The sequence below is a fragment of the Anser brachyrhynchus genome, assembly GCF_964034855.1.
Source record: "Anser brachyrhynchus genome assembly, chromosome: 1".
In the NCBI taxonomy this organism is placed as follows: Eukaryota; Metazoa; Chordata; class Aves; order Anseriformes; family Anatidae; genus Anser; species Anser brachyrhynchus.
The window spans coordinates 142,280,647-142,298,683 of record NC_137694.1 but is presented as its reverse complement, the minus strand read 5'-3'; the positions used below and the strand labels follow the sequence as shown (position 1 = coordinate 142,298,683).

The window sequence follows — 18,037 nt, the reverse complement described above, 5'->3', positions numbered from 1 at the left end:
TCCCAATCCAAACCATTCATTGGTTCTATGACCACAAAGTTCTGCTGTTTCTTGGGAGACAAAAAAGTTGCACATAATCCCCAAGTCCCAGTAAAGGCACCTTCTTTTTGCCATGGAGACACAATGATTTAAACAAGATATTATTCCACTTAAACTCCATAAAGACTGACTCTACATAAGATGAAATACATTAAACACAGGTCTTAGAAGTTCCATCATTATTCCTTGATTCATGTTTTCATCCTTGCAATCTGACTGACATATGCTACAGCTATACGTGCTGCAATATGTGGAAGATCTATGCTGTAGCACGAAGTGGAAACATTAAGCTGAGAGACTTCACAGATGAGAAATGAACAGATAGAAGTCCTGAAGGGCAGAGAGAAGCCTCCATTGTTGGGGAAGGGGAAATAGGAAAGATGTAGGGAAGGTGCAGCAACAAGAATTTTCAAGTTTTATGCAGACTTTTTTGACTAAGCCAAACTTCTTTAATTAAAGAAGTAAATGAGAAGTTAGGATAATACAAGTTTGACAAAATTTACATTACCATAATACAGAAATTGCCTCAAGCTTCAGATTAAAATATGCAGTAACTGCCTTATTTCAATACATAATATTAACTCTTCTCTTTCACATTATCACAATAAAGATAAAGTGAGTTTATATTTTAATTTCATCTGAAGACTTGCCACATCCTCAAATTCTTCATGTTTGCTCTTTCCTCCTATTACCCTGCTTTCCAAGTTCACTGAGAAACCTAATACAAGGTAAGCCAAAACTTAAAATATTTTCATGCAAAACAGAAGATTTACATCACAGGATTTATGTCAATGTCTAATCAGGAGGCAGCAGAGTCTTGCAGCATGTGATAGAAATAGAATGAAGGCTTTTTAGGTGTAAATTGAAAAAAAGTCATGTTCCCCCCTTCCTTCCCCATCCCCACCCCCAAGATTTTTCAAAACTTCATGCGAAGAGATGCTCTTAAGCCCACATTTAGGCAACCTAGAACTACATACATAGCAAAATAAGAACTTTTCATTAACTCTTCTGAAATTATGTAGTTTAGTCCTTCCCCTAGATTTCTTTGGAAAGAAATGGAAACAGCTTGTGAAAAAGTCTAGCTGTATTTCTTTAAATAGATATGTTGTACATCCCATCTTGTTGAAAACCCAATCCTTTCTCAATAAAACTTCAGTAAAACGATACTAGTAGTCTCTACAGTAGCAGTCTCAGTTTATCGCCCCTCTTTATTTACATAGAATCACTCTGTGGTATATATTATAAACTGAATTAAAGAATTCAATTTATTGATTCTTCTATTTCTTATTTCATATGCTAAGTGATTTAATTGTCCTAGCCTTCTCAATATTAAAAATACTATTACTCACACAGATACAGTGGGTATTTTCAGTATAATAGTGGAGACTCTTATTAGCAAGAAAATTCTTATCAAGTATGAATAAATTGAATCATTTTAAATGCATAAGTAGTGTGTCCTTCCTCATACATTCAAAGGACATAAAATGTCTAAGCAAAGGCATTTTATCTATACAGAAATACTTTAAAACAGAAGTATTAGAAAATGTTTTACATTTAAAAATTTCTCTGTACAATACAAATAATTGAAAGGTTACAAGATTTGTACTTGATTTTTGTTTACACAAAGACTTCACTATTCTTGCAAAAAATATTAACAATCTCTCAATAGGATGTCTGGATTAAACTGTCAGACAATCATGCTTACCTTTTCTGTTGATATGAACTGAGGCCTATAGTTGTCTCAGTCTGTAACAGAAAAAGAAAATGACAGTATTATACTTCCTGCAGGGGGAAAAAACAACTGTTACAAGTTATTAGATCAGATTTTGAAAGACGAAAGAGAAAGTTCTGATCTGGAGCAGAAAATGCAAACTGGCTTTTTTGCACTTAATTACTTGAAGAAATTAAGCTATCAGCTTCTATCCAAAGACAACTTGGCCCCAGACGAGAACTACAGGTAATTCCAGTGGCAGGAACTGCTACAAACTGTGAGATAAGCAGTAACTAAAAATGTTAAAATTGAGAGAAAGAAAAAAAAGATAACGTAGGGAGCAAAAGAAAAACTTACCATAGACATAATAAAAATATTACCAAGAAAAACACATAAAACAAGTAACAGCCAAGCATACTGATGTAATATAACAAGCTAAAAAAACAGATATGTGATTAGGAAACTTGAACCTCCTTCCCAGCTATCTTCTAGCCTCTCTTATTCATACAACTTTACTACCTCTCTACTGGACATTACAGCTAATTACCTGAAAAGAAGGAGGTTAGGTTTTCTAAGAAATTTCAACTAGTTTACCCTTGCCTAAGGAATCCCAGCTAGTTAAGAAGGTTATGTATGGAACGTCCTCTTTGAAACACTAAAATCACAGAATGGTTTGGATTGAAAGAGACCTTGAAGATCTAATTCCAAACCCCCTTCTCCCCAGGGACACCTCCCACCAGACCAGGCTGCTCAAAGCCCCATCCAGCCTGGCCCTCAACACTTCCAGAGACGGGGCATCCACAGAGGGTAGAGAATCACTTCTCTCACCCTGCTGGCCACACTTCTTTTGATGTAGTACAGGGTACGGTTGGATTTCTGGGCTGCAAGTGCACACTGCTGACCTGTGTTGAGCTTCTCAATCAACACCCCAGTTTCTTCTCCTCAGAGCTACCTACTCTCAATCCGTTCCCCACTCAGCCTGCATTTGTGCTTGCAATTGCCCCAGCCCAGATGCAAGACCTTGCACTTGGCCCTGTTGAACTTCAGGACGTTCACACAGGCCTACCTCTCAAGATTGTCAAGGTCTCTCTTGATGGCATCTCTTCCCTCCAGCATGTTGAATGCACAACACAGCTTTCTGTCATTAGCAAACTTACTGAGGGTGCACTCAATCCCACTGTCCGTGTCACTGACAAATATGTTAATACCAACTCCTGCGGAACACAACTCGTTACTGATCTCCACCTGGACATAGAGCCATTGACCGCAACTCTTTAAATGTGACCATCGAGCCAATTCCCTACTTATTGAGTGGTCCATCCATCAAATCCATGTCTCTCCAATTTAGAGACAAGGATGTCACATGGAATAGTGTAAAATGCTCTGCACAAGTCCAGGTAGATGACATCAGTTACTCTTCCAATGAAACTACCAACTTTTAAGAAATTCTGTCTTGCCATAGGATACAAAGCTCAAATTTAGGATTTCAGTCCTTCTCGAAAATGCAATTTATGTCTAAGCCCAAAAATATTAATCTTCTGGGAGAAGGAAAAAAGGTTACAGGTTTGATAACGCCTACAGTGCACACCCTGACTCACCTGACACAGTTCATACCTCTAGTAAAAGGATATCTGTTCTCAAGGAGAATGGGATTTTTTTCATACTGCATTTCAGAACCGAAGTCCCTTAGCTGGGTCACTGACTTCTATTTCAATTAGAAATTACACTTTGTCCTCCTCTTCGCTAAGAAAAAAAATCCTTTAAAAAAGTACCAGAATGTGCAAGTGTGAGAAGACCTACAATTAAAGAAGCTGTATTTTATTTTGCTTTTTTGGAGACACTTATGAAATTGCTACTACTAATAATTTACTTCACAAAAATAATGCTTGATTCACAGCAAGGACCAATTCCTTACCAGTGTCCTTGGAAGTGCATTATTCACCCTAAATAAGTAACAACTTCCTTCCAATAACCGATTTTCTTTAGAATCATAACGAAAGCACATCATTAAACTATTAGCACTTACCTAACAGTCAGATGATGGAGCCAACAGGTTCAGATCCTATGACAGGGCAATCAAAATAGTTGCTACCAACACTGTCCCACCCTTGACAACTAGCTTTGGCTCTAGCAAGAGAGCATATTTTTGACTATTTGGGAGAGGAAGTTGTCTGTTATCTACTCTTAAGCATTGCGACTGGTGGTCAATATTCCCTAATGCTAGTCTTAGTCTAAGATCCCACTCAGGTCAACTTTTAGACAGAAGGCAGTGGAAACTAAATTTAACCCAAGAACATAGAGGAACAAATGGAAATATACATCATTAACAATAGTTGAACTACTGCACAGCTAGAGCTGTAGTTGACTTTTTGGAGTTAAATTCTCTGGCTGATTTTACACACAAGTTTTCCCTCCTATATTCTGTAACTACAGATCTGCAATGAAAATATTAGTCTGTACATCAAGTTTAAAGTGACAAATCACTTTGGCAGGACATTGTAAGTCTGAAACATTTTAAACATCTTCTTCAAATTCTAAGCACGAAGTAAAAATATACTGAAGACTCATGCTTATGAAGGAAAGCTTTTTTCTTTTTTTTTTGCTTAAAAATGCCTGTTAAATACAACAAAATGACAAATTGATTTCAATGACTTTTTGGGGGCTTGAAATCCGGGTCAATCAAGAGCAAAGATACAGCATACCAACTTCAGCAGCTCATCAGCTTAACCACAGCATCATGGAACTAAACCAAAAATAAATCTCATGTGGCAGTTTCTATAATTATCACTCATTTTTATTACATGTCAACCTTTATAGTCTTGCAGTAAACAAAAACATACAAATGTGCTGTGTTACATGTTTTAAATTATTCTTATTTGATATTCAAGCAAAATCACGGATTGACTGTGTTGCAGTCTGGTATGCTATGTTTCCTGTGTGACTATACCCCCTTTCCAAAAACTGTCAAACAAATACCAAGAACTATATAATGGATTGATCTGATACACTGTTTTAAAGTGAACGTTTTGTTGAGTACTGCTGGTTTATCAGGTAAAAAGAACTATAAATTAAGCTTTTAAATAAATATAGTTTATTCTTTCCTAGTGCAGAGGATAGACCTGTAATACAGCAGTACAAGAAAGTAATTTATAGGAAAAATTTATTACATCTTATCTGTACAGAAGTACTACAAATAAGAAAACAGTACCTTGCAATGGCAAGCTTAGTACAGATCCAGAAGAAGGTTGCATGTGAACACTATTAGTATTTCAACAGATATAGTAACCTAAGTTATAGGGGGAAAAATGCAATTGGAATAGTTTTCAGATCCAGCTGACTGCCTAACAACAAAAAATTAAGGTCAGCATAAGAAAAGCAGTAGAAAATATACAACCGAGTAGGATAATGAAGTGGGAGAGGGAAAGATCAGTACTGTGGGCTTTGAAATCCTCCCACCCCAAAAAAACGTGCGTTCAAGTCTTGAAAATGGATTAGAAAATTTGAAGGCATCGAGCACTGGTTTCAATACATCAGTTTGCATCCAGGGGCTTACACCCTCAAAAAAAAGATTTCACACACAGAATCTGTACCTCAAAGCATGCCTTCCAAACTCAGTAAGAGTTGTGGGGTGATCCTGGACAACAACTCTATGGCATACACAAAGAATCCCAAAAAACAGACCTTACAGACTGAATGCTGTGTCTAAACAAGTGGGTTAACTTTAGCCAGAAAAACAAAACAAACAACAAAACCCAACCAACACCCAATTTTAATATCTCACCTGTTTGTTATAACTGCTATTCTTCAGTTCTTGGTAAGAGGTCACATTACCTAATACTACATTCAGTTATCTAAACATAGGCCTCCGCTGCTGCTCGAGATCAACGTCCCATGGCAACGTGCCTGGCCACAGGCTGACAGTCCAGAAGGGTGCCCGGTTTCTCCTATGCCCTGTGCCATTATCTGCCACGTCTGTGTAGACGTCCTGGATAGTCTGGGGCATCTCAAATAGCACCGGTTACCTATGTTTAGACAAATGAATTAAAGCCCTAATGTCTTGAACAAGGTTAAAAAAGGGTGAAGGGGGGTAGGGAACAAGTGGAATAAAGCTCTTGATCAAAACCTGAGGTTTCTGGACACCAAATGTATTCCTTTAATGTGAAATTCTCAACTACAAAACCTTTCTGTATTCCTACATCCTTCCAGGTTCCTTTTTCTGTAAAGATTCAAAATATTTTTATTTTATAGTATGGCAGGTTCCTACTCATAGCAGAGCTACGTGCTGCTTGCAACTACATGCTGAGACAACTACAAAACTGATACACAGATGGCAACTTAAGTCTTCATTGCTGCATTCATCAGCTCTATGGTAAGTAGTAGGATAATTAAAATAAAATTATTGATGAATATCTTGCTTAAGGTAATGTAAAAAAAAAAACAGACTGCTGTAATCTGGGAAGTAGCTGAAAGTGGACTGAGAATGCACTGCCATGCACTTTCATGACCCAAACTCAGAGAAAGAAACAAAAAGCATCAGTTGACTTTAGCTGATGCAACACATGCTTATTGACAGTGGCTTTGCAGCAGTCACTGGCTCCTGGGCAGCAATTAATGATTTTTAAACTAAAGCCTGGGGATGGCAATTCTTCCTGCACAAGAAGAAACTGCCTTTTTTTTTTTTTTTAAAGGAGCAGAGGGATATCAGCCACTCATAAGCAACGGTGAAGAACTGAGATGATGGCTATTCTTTTGTAACGTCACATGCATTGGAAGGGAGCTCCAGAGGCCAGCTAGTCCAAACCCCAGCTCAGAAGAGGTCCAGTTAGTACAGGTCACTCACAGCTTTTTGCCACTGGGTTGTAAATATCCACAAAGACAGAATTTCTACAATTTCTTTGAGCAACCTAGTCCAGCGTGTGATCAGCCTCAGGTCTAAAAGCCTTTTTTCCCCTCACATTAGTTTGGAATCTCCCATGGTGCAACCCGTGTCCAACGCTGCTCATCCTTCCACTGTGCGAAGTCTGGCTCTGTCAACTGTACACTGCCCTTGTGGGGCAGTGCGAGGGAAATCACATCCTTTATCTGCTGGCTCCATTTTTGTTCATACAGATCAGCAGGCAGTTGGCCGCCTTTGCAACAAGGGCACACGGCTGACTTCTGTTCAGCTTGTTGTCTACCAGGACCCATCCAGCTGCGTTGCATGGTGTTACTCAGTTCCAGGTGCAAGCCCCTCCGAATGGCAGCCCTGCCTTCTTCCAGTGTATCAACTACTTTGCACAATTTGGCAGCATCCACAAACTTACTCATGGTGTTCTCTCCCCCATCATCCAGGTTGATGAAGACGAGGTTAGGTTGCATTGTGATCAGTATCAAGCTCTAAGGAACATCACACAACTGACTGCCAGCAGAACTTTGTACTGTGGAGTACACTCATAGAGGTCATGAGTCCAGCAAATTTTCCACGTGCTTTTTTTTTGTCCATTTATGCAGCCTCTATCTTAGCAGTTGGGCTATGTGAGTATTAACGCAGATCATGTCAAAACCATGTTTTAAGTCAACATACAATGTGAAAATCTGAGGTAATAAAAAACATACTTCCACTTTACACCTGAATCCAGTCACCAATACACCAGAACCAAACGGTTGCCACTTCTGTTGAGGTGATAATTCTAAATTTACCATGCCATAACAAATGAAGTACAGATTCTGCAGAAAATACTGAAATTCCTCCAGAAAGCAATAGCAATGCTGATTTCCATGCATGTAACTGAGTCCCTTAGTATTCAGCTTCCTCATGGCAAAGCCACTGCTAGTCACATTAAGGTTCTATCTGTTTGATTTTAAGGACAGTTGTGTTTCTGATTACCAGCTTTTGTGACTAACAGTTCATAGCAGTTTATCAACTTAACGAGTTTAGCAAATACGTATTAACAATATATATCACACCATTCTCTATTGCTATTTCAGCTATTCCACAATACGAGTAAATAGCAGTAAAAAAAATTTCTAGGAGTCAACCTGAAAAAAAAAGGGGGCATTTCATACCCTTACTGTGATGATCTTAAGTGTAAGTATAATGAATGAAGTATTTCATATTAGACAATTTGACTGAAAAGGAGAGTTCTACCATTTTCCTTTTTCCTTGCAGGAATATCACAAGAATTACTTTCCAAACACTTATCCTCAATGGAAGATCACTCACTATTGAGCTGGAAATATGAGATACCTATGATAAGAGATGTCACGATAAATAGATTGACCTGGGAAACAGCCTTTTATAAACTAAGAGCAAATGAAAACTTTGTTCTGAAACATAAATTTTGCACTACAGTTTACTTTTCACAATACATTCCTCAAAAAGACAGTGTGTTACCTTAACACGCAACCTACAATTGTTACTTTTAACAAATTATGTCAGCACTCCTAATATTTGCAAATGACATCAGAGTCAGAGGGGCTGGAAGCATCTGTCAGGTCTGGATGAGGCACTGAAGGGGGGCCTGAGACTGACAAGGTGAAATTCTGCTGAAGGAGAGCTCAAATATAAAACTAGGAATAACTGACTAAGCAGTAGTTCTAAAGAAAGAATGTGTCTGGAACTCACAGCGAAATGCAAACTACATGAGCACACAAGATGCTGCTGAAAGTCTACATCTCATTTGAAATTATTAAAACAAGTGTTATTATGCAGGGAAGCAACTACTCTGTCCTTTCGCAAAGCCTCAAATCATTAATGCCCTGATTAAGTGCCATGCCTTAAGTACTGGATTTCTATTTGTCTGAGCACTAAAGAAAGTTACCCAGTGTTTTTAAAATTCTGTATAAATAAGCTATAGGTATTTTTAGTACAAAATGATCATTATGAAGAGGGCAGGAAAAAAATCAACTCAAATATGTATTAGAGATAAAAGAAAAGCAAAAACAACTTAGGTATGAAACATAGGTACTTCAGGAAGCCTGTGAAAATTACTTCACTAGAGGTTTTAACAACAGGGGAGAGAAGCATCTGCGCCAAGGGCAGTCCATCTACTCACAACACTACCCATATAAAGTACCAGGTCATCTCCTGAGGTCCATTTCAATAAAATCTATGTCTGTAAAGTGCCAACCAATTAAACAGACTTCTGCAAATTGCCTGCAACTGAAGAAACCTCCACGTATAAATTAAGGAGAATCTTGTATTGAGCAGCAGACAATTTGCATTAATACAATTCTTACGCAATGCTCAGGATCTAAATAAATTATTTCAAGAGTTCAAAGAGTTGTTGGGTTCTTAAGGGGACTGAATTACATGAACCAAAGATGGCAGAAGGAAGTTCTCCCATTACATGTAACTTACATCCATAGGCAGAAGTAACAAATTTATTCAGATATAAACCTTTACTCTAAGCATGTATGTTAGAGAATAAAGTTCTCGCTATTGCTCTGTTAAGGCTACTTGGTGGAATATTGTGTTCAACCTGAATATTGTGTGCAGTCTGGGGCCCCTCACTACAAGGTCACTGATTTGCTCGAGTGTAGGCAGGGAAGAGCAGAGAAGCTGGTGAAGGGACAAGAAAACAAGACTTAGGAGGAGCAGCTGAGGGAACTGGGGCTGGAGAAGAGGAAGCTGAGGGGAGACCTCATCGGTCTCTACAGCTACCTGAAAGGAAGTTGCAGTGAGAAGAGCACTGCTCTCTTTTCTCAGGTGAAAAGTGATAGAACCCAAGGAAATGGTCTCAAGTTGTGCCAGGGCAGGTTTAGATTGGATATCAGGAAGAATTTCTTCATGGAGAAGGTGGTCAAACATTGGAACGGGCTGCCCAGCAAAGTGGTGGAGTCCCCATCCCTGAAGGTATTTAAGAGACATGTAGATGTGGCGCTAAGGGACATGGTTTAGTGGTGGGACTCAGTAGATGGTTGGACTTAGTGACCTTGAAGGTCTTTTCCTACCTACATGATTCTAAATGGAGAACTCTAATCCATGTACTCGTAGCCCACACTCAAAGGTAGTCTTCACTTTGCTACAGTTACCCATTAGCATTAACTAATGAAATTTCCACTGCCACTTCATTTTTACTAAATTCAAGTTATTTACTTAAATATGTAAAGATTAATGCCTTTTCAATAAATAACTTTAAGTCAGCCTGGCCAAGCACAATTTTCCCAATACATTTTGCTTGTTTTTGACAAGAGAAGTCCTAAAATGTGATTGCGTCCAGTGGTTTCATAACATGCAGCGAATGTTCACCAATAGTACCTAGTTCAAGTAAGTACAGAAACAGTATTGAGAAGATATACTCTTAACTGGAGAGAGGTGGCACGAATTCCTAACAAGTAAGTTATGCTGGATCCAGCACTTGATTTGCCTTATTTAGAAAGCAATTCCTTCAAACAAGAAAAAGGCCTGCTTCCGCTGAAGAGATACCAAATTCTCTGAGGATAGAAAAGTAGACCAAGATTGGAGAGGGCTTAGAAATTATCATTTATTGAATATTAATTGCTTTGTGCACAATTATTTTTGATATTTAAAAAAATAATCTGAAGGTCACATAACAACTAGACAATATGAAGTTACTACTACATCACTGTATTTACTCTGCAATGATGGATGACCTAGAATCAAGAGACATTTGTGAGAAATTACAGAAAGACTAAAAAAGAAACACTCAATGACATGCAGTAGAATTAAAACTTCAGGAACTGCTGTTCACAAGATATAAATCTGTTTTTACAGCAACGAATATGCTCTGGTCTTATTTTTTAATTGCACTAGGTAGTCACAAGAGGTCACCATGTTAAAATTGACAGAAAAGGAAATAAACTGTAAGCTACAGCAAACTTGCTGTATCATTCTGTTTAAAAGGAACTAGCTTTAATTATGTAAGAATTTTTGGCCTAAAAGCCATAAGTAATTAATATAATAATATCTAACATATGAAGCAATTATTAAAATTTTTGTCTCCCTTGCTGTGTTTTAAATTAAATATTCAGTGATGTATTAGGAAAAGTGGCAGCCAAATGCAATCCAAAGCATTGCAAAGTTTACACTGTCAGTGTTTGACTGTTCCACCCTCATATTTAAACTAACTTTTCCCTGTCACAATAAAGTCAGAATGATTAACAATCCATTTTACTTTTCTTTTTCATTTTTAAATCAATTATTGAGGTGGTTCAAAGCACCACCATCCTAGTCCTGAGAGCTACAGCAATTAAATGTGCTAATAAATAAAAAGAAATAAATATCAAAATTTGTAAAATTAATCTTAATTGGTTAAATAAGGAGTCCTGTGGAAAAAAATCCCTAAAATGTAGATAGCTGAATTAACTACATCCTTTTCATCTCAAAGATTGGGCCAACAACTGTCAGTCATTTTTATTAAACCACTCTTGTCAAGCAAAATATATTCTAATCGAGTATGCAACAGAAAAGAAGCTAAGCCTAGTGATTTTTTTCCTACATACTTATACTGATATGTGGCATTTCCATGCAAGTTAAAAAAATATTGAGTCAAAAATGCAGTAATTGAGACCATAACCACTATTTGGAAAGTTTCCATCATTCTACTCTAAGTCCAAAAATAAGCCTACATATGCATCTAGTAGAGAATGTGTTTAGTGTATGACAAACTACTATTTGATTAGGGACCTGATTTTGGGGTGGCTTCTTTTTGTATGGGGGGGAATGTTTTGTTTTTTTGACTGCAACCTTTTCAATTGTCAGTTTAGATCATTTTGAAGGATCTTACCCTTGCACAATATAATCTTAAAACCTGCAATAAGTTATTTTTGACTCACATTAAAGGCCAAGCAGTAGAAGGGAAAAAAACACAACTTAGGAAAGTAGATGGGAGTAGGGGGAGCCCTCACTAACCTGAAATAAATGATCGCATCATGAACCCAAAACTACACAGCTTTCACATTTGTAGACTCTTCTGGACTAGACAGGAGGTAGGAACTGTAAATCAAATATTAACTAATGAAGTTAAACACAGTCATCTGACTGACACGTTAATTGTTTAAACAATTACTGTTGTTGGTTTTTTTCCCCACTCATCTCTCCTCCCTTTCACCTACCATGGCTAACAACATCAAGGAATTTTAACAAAACATATTCTCACCATAAATACTACCCACAGGGTGTACTTATGAAATTCTAGTCAACAAAACTTCAAAACTCAGTAACTCAAAAGCATTAAGCCATACTGCTATGTCTTTCAACCCAACATTTATCACCATCTCAAAGTTTTAGTACATAATTCTTTTAAAGTTATGTATTTTTCAGGTAGTGTAGTGCTGCCATTCTTGTCAGCTTTCTTTTGGCACATGACAAACCAGACAAGATAGGATTTGCAACAGCAGTCACCTCTCTGCATTGATGTGAACTTTCTTTAAACCTGGTGGTGACTTGGTGCCAAGGTCTACATTTACATTAAGGAATCCTGTAACACTTCCCAGTTCCTCTAGCTGGACTATCCAACTGAATCATGACTCTGTATCAAGATGAACCTTAAACACAAAGAAGTAGTCAGATTTCCAGGGGTGGTGGGTGGGTGGGGGAATAAAAAATTGAAGGGAAACCTGAACAAGCTGACCAGACGGAACTTGTGGTAAGCTCCATCAGTTTCCTGACATGAAAAGGCCAGGGAACAAGAGCCTCCGAACACAAGTGCATACTGTTGAAAATAAACCTGGAAGGCCAAAAAGTCTTTGGACTAGCTGAAGTTCCATGTTTATCTGTCTTCAAAAATCCACTTACCCTTGAGCTTCAAAAAAACAGCTATCAAAAAGGAGATGGTGAAACATTGCTAATTCAGATCATTTACTCCGAGTACGTACCTGCAATAGGTCTCCTTCATCAAAACGTAGCATTTCTATTATGCCATCCGACTGGATGAAAGCTATGAAGAAAAACAAAAAACTAAGTTACTTAACAGAAAAAGACATCTTGTTATTAACAAAAATAACTTACACATCTAAAATCAGCAGTACCTTGTTTTTTTAAATAAAATCATAGAATCATTAAGGCTGGAAAAACTCTCCAAGATCATTTGGTCCAACCATCCCCCTACCACCAATGTCACCCACTAAACCGTGTCCCTAAGCACCACGTCCAACCTTTCCTTATACGTCCCCAGGGACGGTGACCCCACCACCTCCCTGGGCAACCCATCCCAATGCCTGACTGCTCTTTCTGAGAAGAAATGTCTCCTCATTTCCAACCTGAACCTCCCCTGGTGCAACTTGAGGCCATTCCCTTTAAATGAGAACCCAAAATAAAAATGCAGAGTTTAACAAATCAGCAAACACAAGCTTATGATATTAATTATCTGAGAGCTCCAAGATGTTCAAATTAATAAGCAACACACTTTGCAGATCAGTCTTTTAGCACAACAATGTTTAACTTCAAAGTGAACAATTTCTTCTGGGTTCCCTAAAAAGATTAGCTGTACCATGCTAATTTAGTATTTTAACTGGTATGAATGACTGGGTACCTAAACAAGTTCAATGCACCAAAGGCCATGCTGAATTCTGACACTTAGAAATAGCATTTCAGTTTCATAATCCCTACATCTAAAAGTCTTAACTGTACATCTGGAAAACCTTGTTCACACTGTTCCCTAATCCTCAGGAAAGCAACGACTCTCCCCATCTTGACAGTAACATAATAAAATTTGGAAGTTTAGAAGTGTTTGCACCAAGAACTTCCACGTGACTCAAGTCAATGGAAAGCTCATGCCTCGGTCACATATAGGATAAACAAATTGAGCATTCCTCCTCCACTCACTTCCTCTAAATGCTTGGTCAAGTAATTGTTCTCAATTCCTCTAAAAAGGGAATGCACAATTCCTCTCTGTAGGGAATGCTATTTTCTTTGAAAGACAAAGAAATAAGGGCATTGCCCTTCCTGTAAAATATAAAAAACTGTACAAGAACGAACATGGGTTGGAAAGGAAAGAAGTTCAAAGAGATTACCCCTCAAAAGACTATGCCCCCCCACATACAAATCACAGGTCTTTGAGATGAAATACAGTAACAACCTCAAGCCAGAAAAGTAAAAAAAATAAAATTAAAACCCCTCCATATAAGTAACTCATACCCTCTTCTACCACCCTTTTTCATAATTGTCTTTAAAATTAAGTTTGATGAAGTTAATCAAACTTCACACAAACCGTGTGTGAGAACACACACCTCTCTCTCTGCAAGGAGGCACAACTTCAACAGGAAGAAGCTGAAGGTTTCCAGTTCACACAAGCACACTGTGCTTCCAGAAGATGTTACTGCAATCACAGCCCAAAAAAAGGGGATTTGAATCTTCATCTCCCCCTTTAAAGTCAGTGTTCTAACAACTACAATTGTAAGGTCACCAACACTGCCACTCGCCTCTGATGTTTTACAAGAAAAAGCAATATGCATTATTTTCAAATGCTACCTGACATATCAGTGTTTGCACATCCCATTTCGGGCCCCTAGCTCCCCCCATACTCTGACACATCCTCCTAAAAAAAAGGTACACTGCTCCTGAACCTTGATTTCCTATTTTCAGAAATACAAGTTAACACCAACCAAAGATCACTGCTGCCATCTCCAAGTCTGTTTTTATGCAAAACAAAAGCAAAAAACCAACACCCCAAAACAACATGATGTATTACATATCACTTTTCAAGCCGCCACACTTCAGAATTGTGAAGCTGAGCAAGGCCAGGCTGAGAACACAGCCCCAGCTCATGCCGAAGGGTGAAAATCATGGTAGAGGGAGAGGCGGGCTCTGGCTATGAAGGAATGCATTGCACACCAGGCATATAACAGTGGCATGAGCAGGACTAGTCATCATGTCAGCAGTAACTTACAATTTTGTGTATTTATCATTACCTTAATGATTTTCAGAACAAACAAAAGGCATCCTTACGGTAAGAAATGGGGTATTTGTCAATCCTTTATAATGAAGAACTATACAGAACACGGGGGAAAAAAAACAAACACACCAGAACAAAACAGCATTTTAACAGCTGTTATAATATCAAGTCCTAGAGTTCATCAAGATCTGGGCTTTTAAAACTTAAATTACTGGAGCAGATCTGTCAGTTTAAAGTTTAATCCGTAAAACAAAGAACAAGAGGATTCTTGTATGTGCATTGCCAGTTGAATCGACATTTAAGTCACTGTTTATTTTTGTCTTTAAAACCACCCAAAAATCTATACAAGAATCGCAGCACAAAAAGAAAGTAAAGCTCTGACATGTTACATTTAGAACCAAAGTATGACAGTGGATCAGGATTTCACACGAAAGTCATGCCTATCCTCTGAGCAAAAAAATCCAAGCTATGGATTAGCTGATACTGAGGGAAAATTCTCCACTTCTAACTTAGGGAGAAATCCAGAATGAACTGATGTTTTTTATTGTACTTCATTGAAAGTAAGTTTAACAACACTAGTTTCATAAAACAATAAGAGCACCCCTTTCCTAACAGTGAAAAGGAATTGTACCTCTGAGGTTGGGCTTGTTGGTATTCCTTTAGTTTTCTAGCTTTCAGCTCCAGAGATGAATAATATGCAGAATGTGACTGCAACATCAGGTGGGAAAAATAATAATTAGAAAACAGCTTTTTCTATTCATAATCTATCAGTAAAATGCAAAATGTTACTTCTTCATATGTACATTTTTACATCAAATTACAAATTCTTAATGTTTTCTCTTAATATTTTCATGAGGCTTTTTTCTCCCCATTTTTAATGATACACTGTAGGTACAAAGAGCAGACAGTAGCATTATTTCTTCCCTAAGGACAGTAATACAGAGGCTCACAGGATCTAGCCAAAATCTTACACTTGAGCAGTTTGAATGCAGGCAGCCCTTCCGTAAACACTTTTCTCAGCCATTCCACTGTTATTTCATCTTCGGTATACCTTATGAACAAAGCAGCAGATGTTACAGAACATGTTGAGCGGATGACACTGTTAAACAGAAGTGCCATTCATCATTGTATCATTTGAGAAATGTTTTCCTAGAGCAGGTGACAGTGCCAGGTGAAGTCAGATGCACTGCAAAGCTTGGCTGCTGGCCATTTCACAGCAGTTGCTTCTGAAGTCAGATCACGAAGCAGTTTCTGCGGTTATACCTTTTACTTTGTTTTAGACTAACTTTCAAGCTTCTGTTGGTACTTTATCAGTGATTTCATCAGAGCAAGGAAATGACAAGTAAATACCTTCACGAGATGAAAGCTCGTTTTTAAAACCGACTCCTCCGACTCTCAATTCAGGCTGAAGCAACAAGTCACCTCATTCAAATGAGGCAAAAACAATTACATTTTTAAAAACCTCCACAGGTGAGTCAAAGGATCACCCAAACCCCAGTACGAGCAGCTCTCAAACTGCCCGACATGGCCCACAGTGGGGACAAAGGCTTCTTCAAAGCGAAGCACAGACGCTGCCTGGGCAGCAGCACGCTTCCTTCTCAGTACGTGCCCCTTCCAGAATTAGAAGCAGCTGCTCACTACTTGGACTTGCAGTACCTGAGCTAAACGAGTTCACAAGGCAGTGGAAGCCCAAAAATAGTCTTTTCTGCCCCTTTACACAAAATATGTATGTCACCAATGGAGAATAGGCTATTACCAATGCCAAAAGACTCTGCCAGCAATTAAGTGTGAGATCATCTGGGCACGCTGTATTAGGTGAACCATTCCCCACACTACAGAGGAAGAGCTTCTACAAAGTCCTCGACAACTTCTCGAGGAAAAACTCCTTCCCAAAGTCTGTGCCCACACCACCGTGCCCCGTAATCAGCCTAATATTGTAGCCAACCTCTAATACAAAGGCAAACATACCCCACTGCTCTGGAAGAGTGAACTGCAGCAAATTAAGAACTGCTGACTGCGCCATGTCAGCCACCCCTGCCACATGCCTGGCAACTGCTACGAGAGGGGCACAACACAACATTTGGGGTAGGAAGCACTTCAGCTGTCACGGCATGATCCGCCACTGCACAAATCAGCAGCCAAGAAGCCAAATTACGCATTAGGAAAATAATTTCTTCCTGACCCTACAGGCAGCTGAAGCCCTGAAGCCTGATTAATAGTTATTAGTCAAACTTAAGTGTTATTAGCATGTTCAGGGCCCAAAGAAAAAAAAAAGGGGATGAAGATTCAAATCCATGGATTTCAAGGCCAGAAGAATCAGTCTCCTTTCTTCCTTGCCTATGCCAGAGTATTCTCTAAAAGGTATACACAGATCTCTCTAAACAGACAGCCTTTACCCTTTAAAGCACCTCAAGAAGCAAATTTATCGGATTCAGGAGAATCCCTTACAGTATCAGTCACTCTCACTGCTAGGACATTACATGATTGCAGGGTCAAGTTTTTCAGCTTCCAGCTTGTGTATCCTGTTTTCTTCCTTTCAGACAGTAGGTTAGTATTGACAGAATAGATAAAATAAGCAACAGTAAATGCTAAAAATACCGTTTCATTTTCTGTTTTCAGTTTACAGCCCTTGAAGTGTCAATTCTTTGCTTAAGTTAGCTTTCCTATGAAAAACCCATAAAAGATACTGTAAAAAAGGACTATGAACATAGGTCTTTCCACTTGCTCCAAGTGTCCCTTTTTTTACAGAGCCTTTATTAAGCCTTTTCAAACCCTTTAAAAGAAAAAAAAAAGCAGAACAAAAACCCACTACCACAGCTGTACTCCTCCTCCACCCCAAACCACAGTTTTCTTTAACAGAAAAGCACTATGTAGTCGTTATTACCAGTAGATTTTAAAGGGTTTTCTCCTCTTCAACAATACCATAGCACCTGATGATGCGTAAACACCTGAAGTAACAGAACTGGAAACATCATCTAGGCCAAAACGGATACTGAATTCACTTAATGTTCCTCAAAAATTAGGCAGTATCTTTTCACGAGTTTATGTAGTTAGCAGACATGTTTGGCTCAAATACATTCATATTTTAATTGTCTCTGGTTAGAGCGTTTTGTATTTCAGCTTAAAGTAAGAAAACTTTATACAGACCTATGAAGTATCAAGTAACAAAATCTTAAAATCCTACAGTTCTCCAAGGTAAGATGGAACTTAGTATCGAAATCCCGTTAGTCAACATCAATCTTTAGATATGCCTGAATTACATATAACAGAATAAATCTGCATGTAATGCGAGACCACTGAATACGCCAAGACTCTTGGTGCGTAACAATAAAAAACATTCTCCATGGTTCATAGGTTATGAGGCCTACTTCTGACTGAGATCTGATTTTTAAGGTGGCTTTGCAAGATTTTCTTTCATTTAGCCACTGACAACTACTTTGGTTCAATACGA

General features: G+C 38.3%; 1 protein-coding gene across 2 annotated transcripts in view; it reads right to left on the bottom strand.

The window, feature by feature from the left end:
* TMEM131 (transmembrane protein 131) overlaps window positions 1-18,037 on the bottom strand; it is a 97,197-nt gene that overhangs the window by 64,624 nt on the left and 14,536 nt on the right. The window contains exons 1-3 of one of the 2 annotated variants that reach the window (XM_080575493.1): window positions 15,218-15,294; window positions 12,569-12,630; window positions 1,745-1,785 (exon numbers count right to left, since the gene is read on the bottom strand). In XM_080575493.1, the coding sequence (XP_080431619.1) occupies window positions 1,745-1,785; window positions 12,569-12,601 (74 nt within the window). In that variant the 5' untranslated portion in view covers window positions 12,602-12,630; window positions 15,218-15,294. Of the gene's footprint in view, window positions 1-1,744; window positions 1,786-12,568; window positions 12,631-15,217; window positions 15,295-18,037 lie in introns of those variants that run through there. The other variant, XM_080575492.1, reaches the window with a different exon arrangement.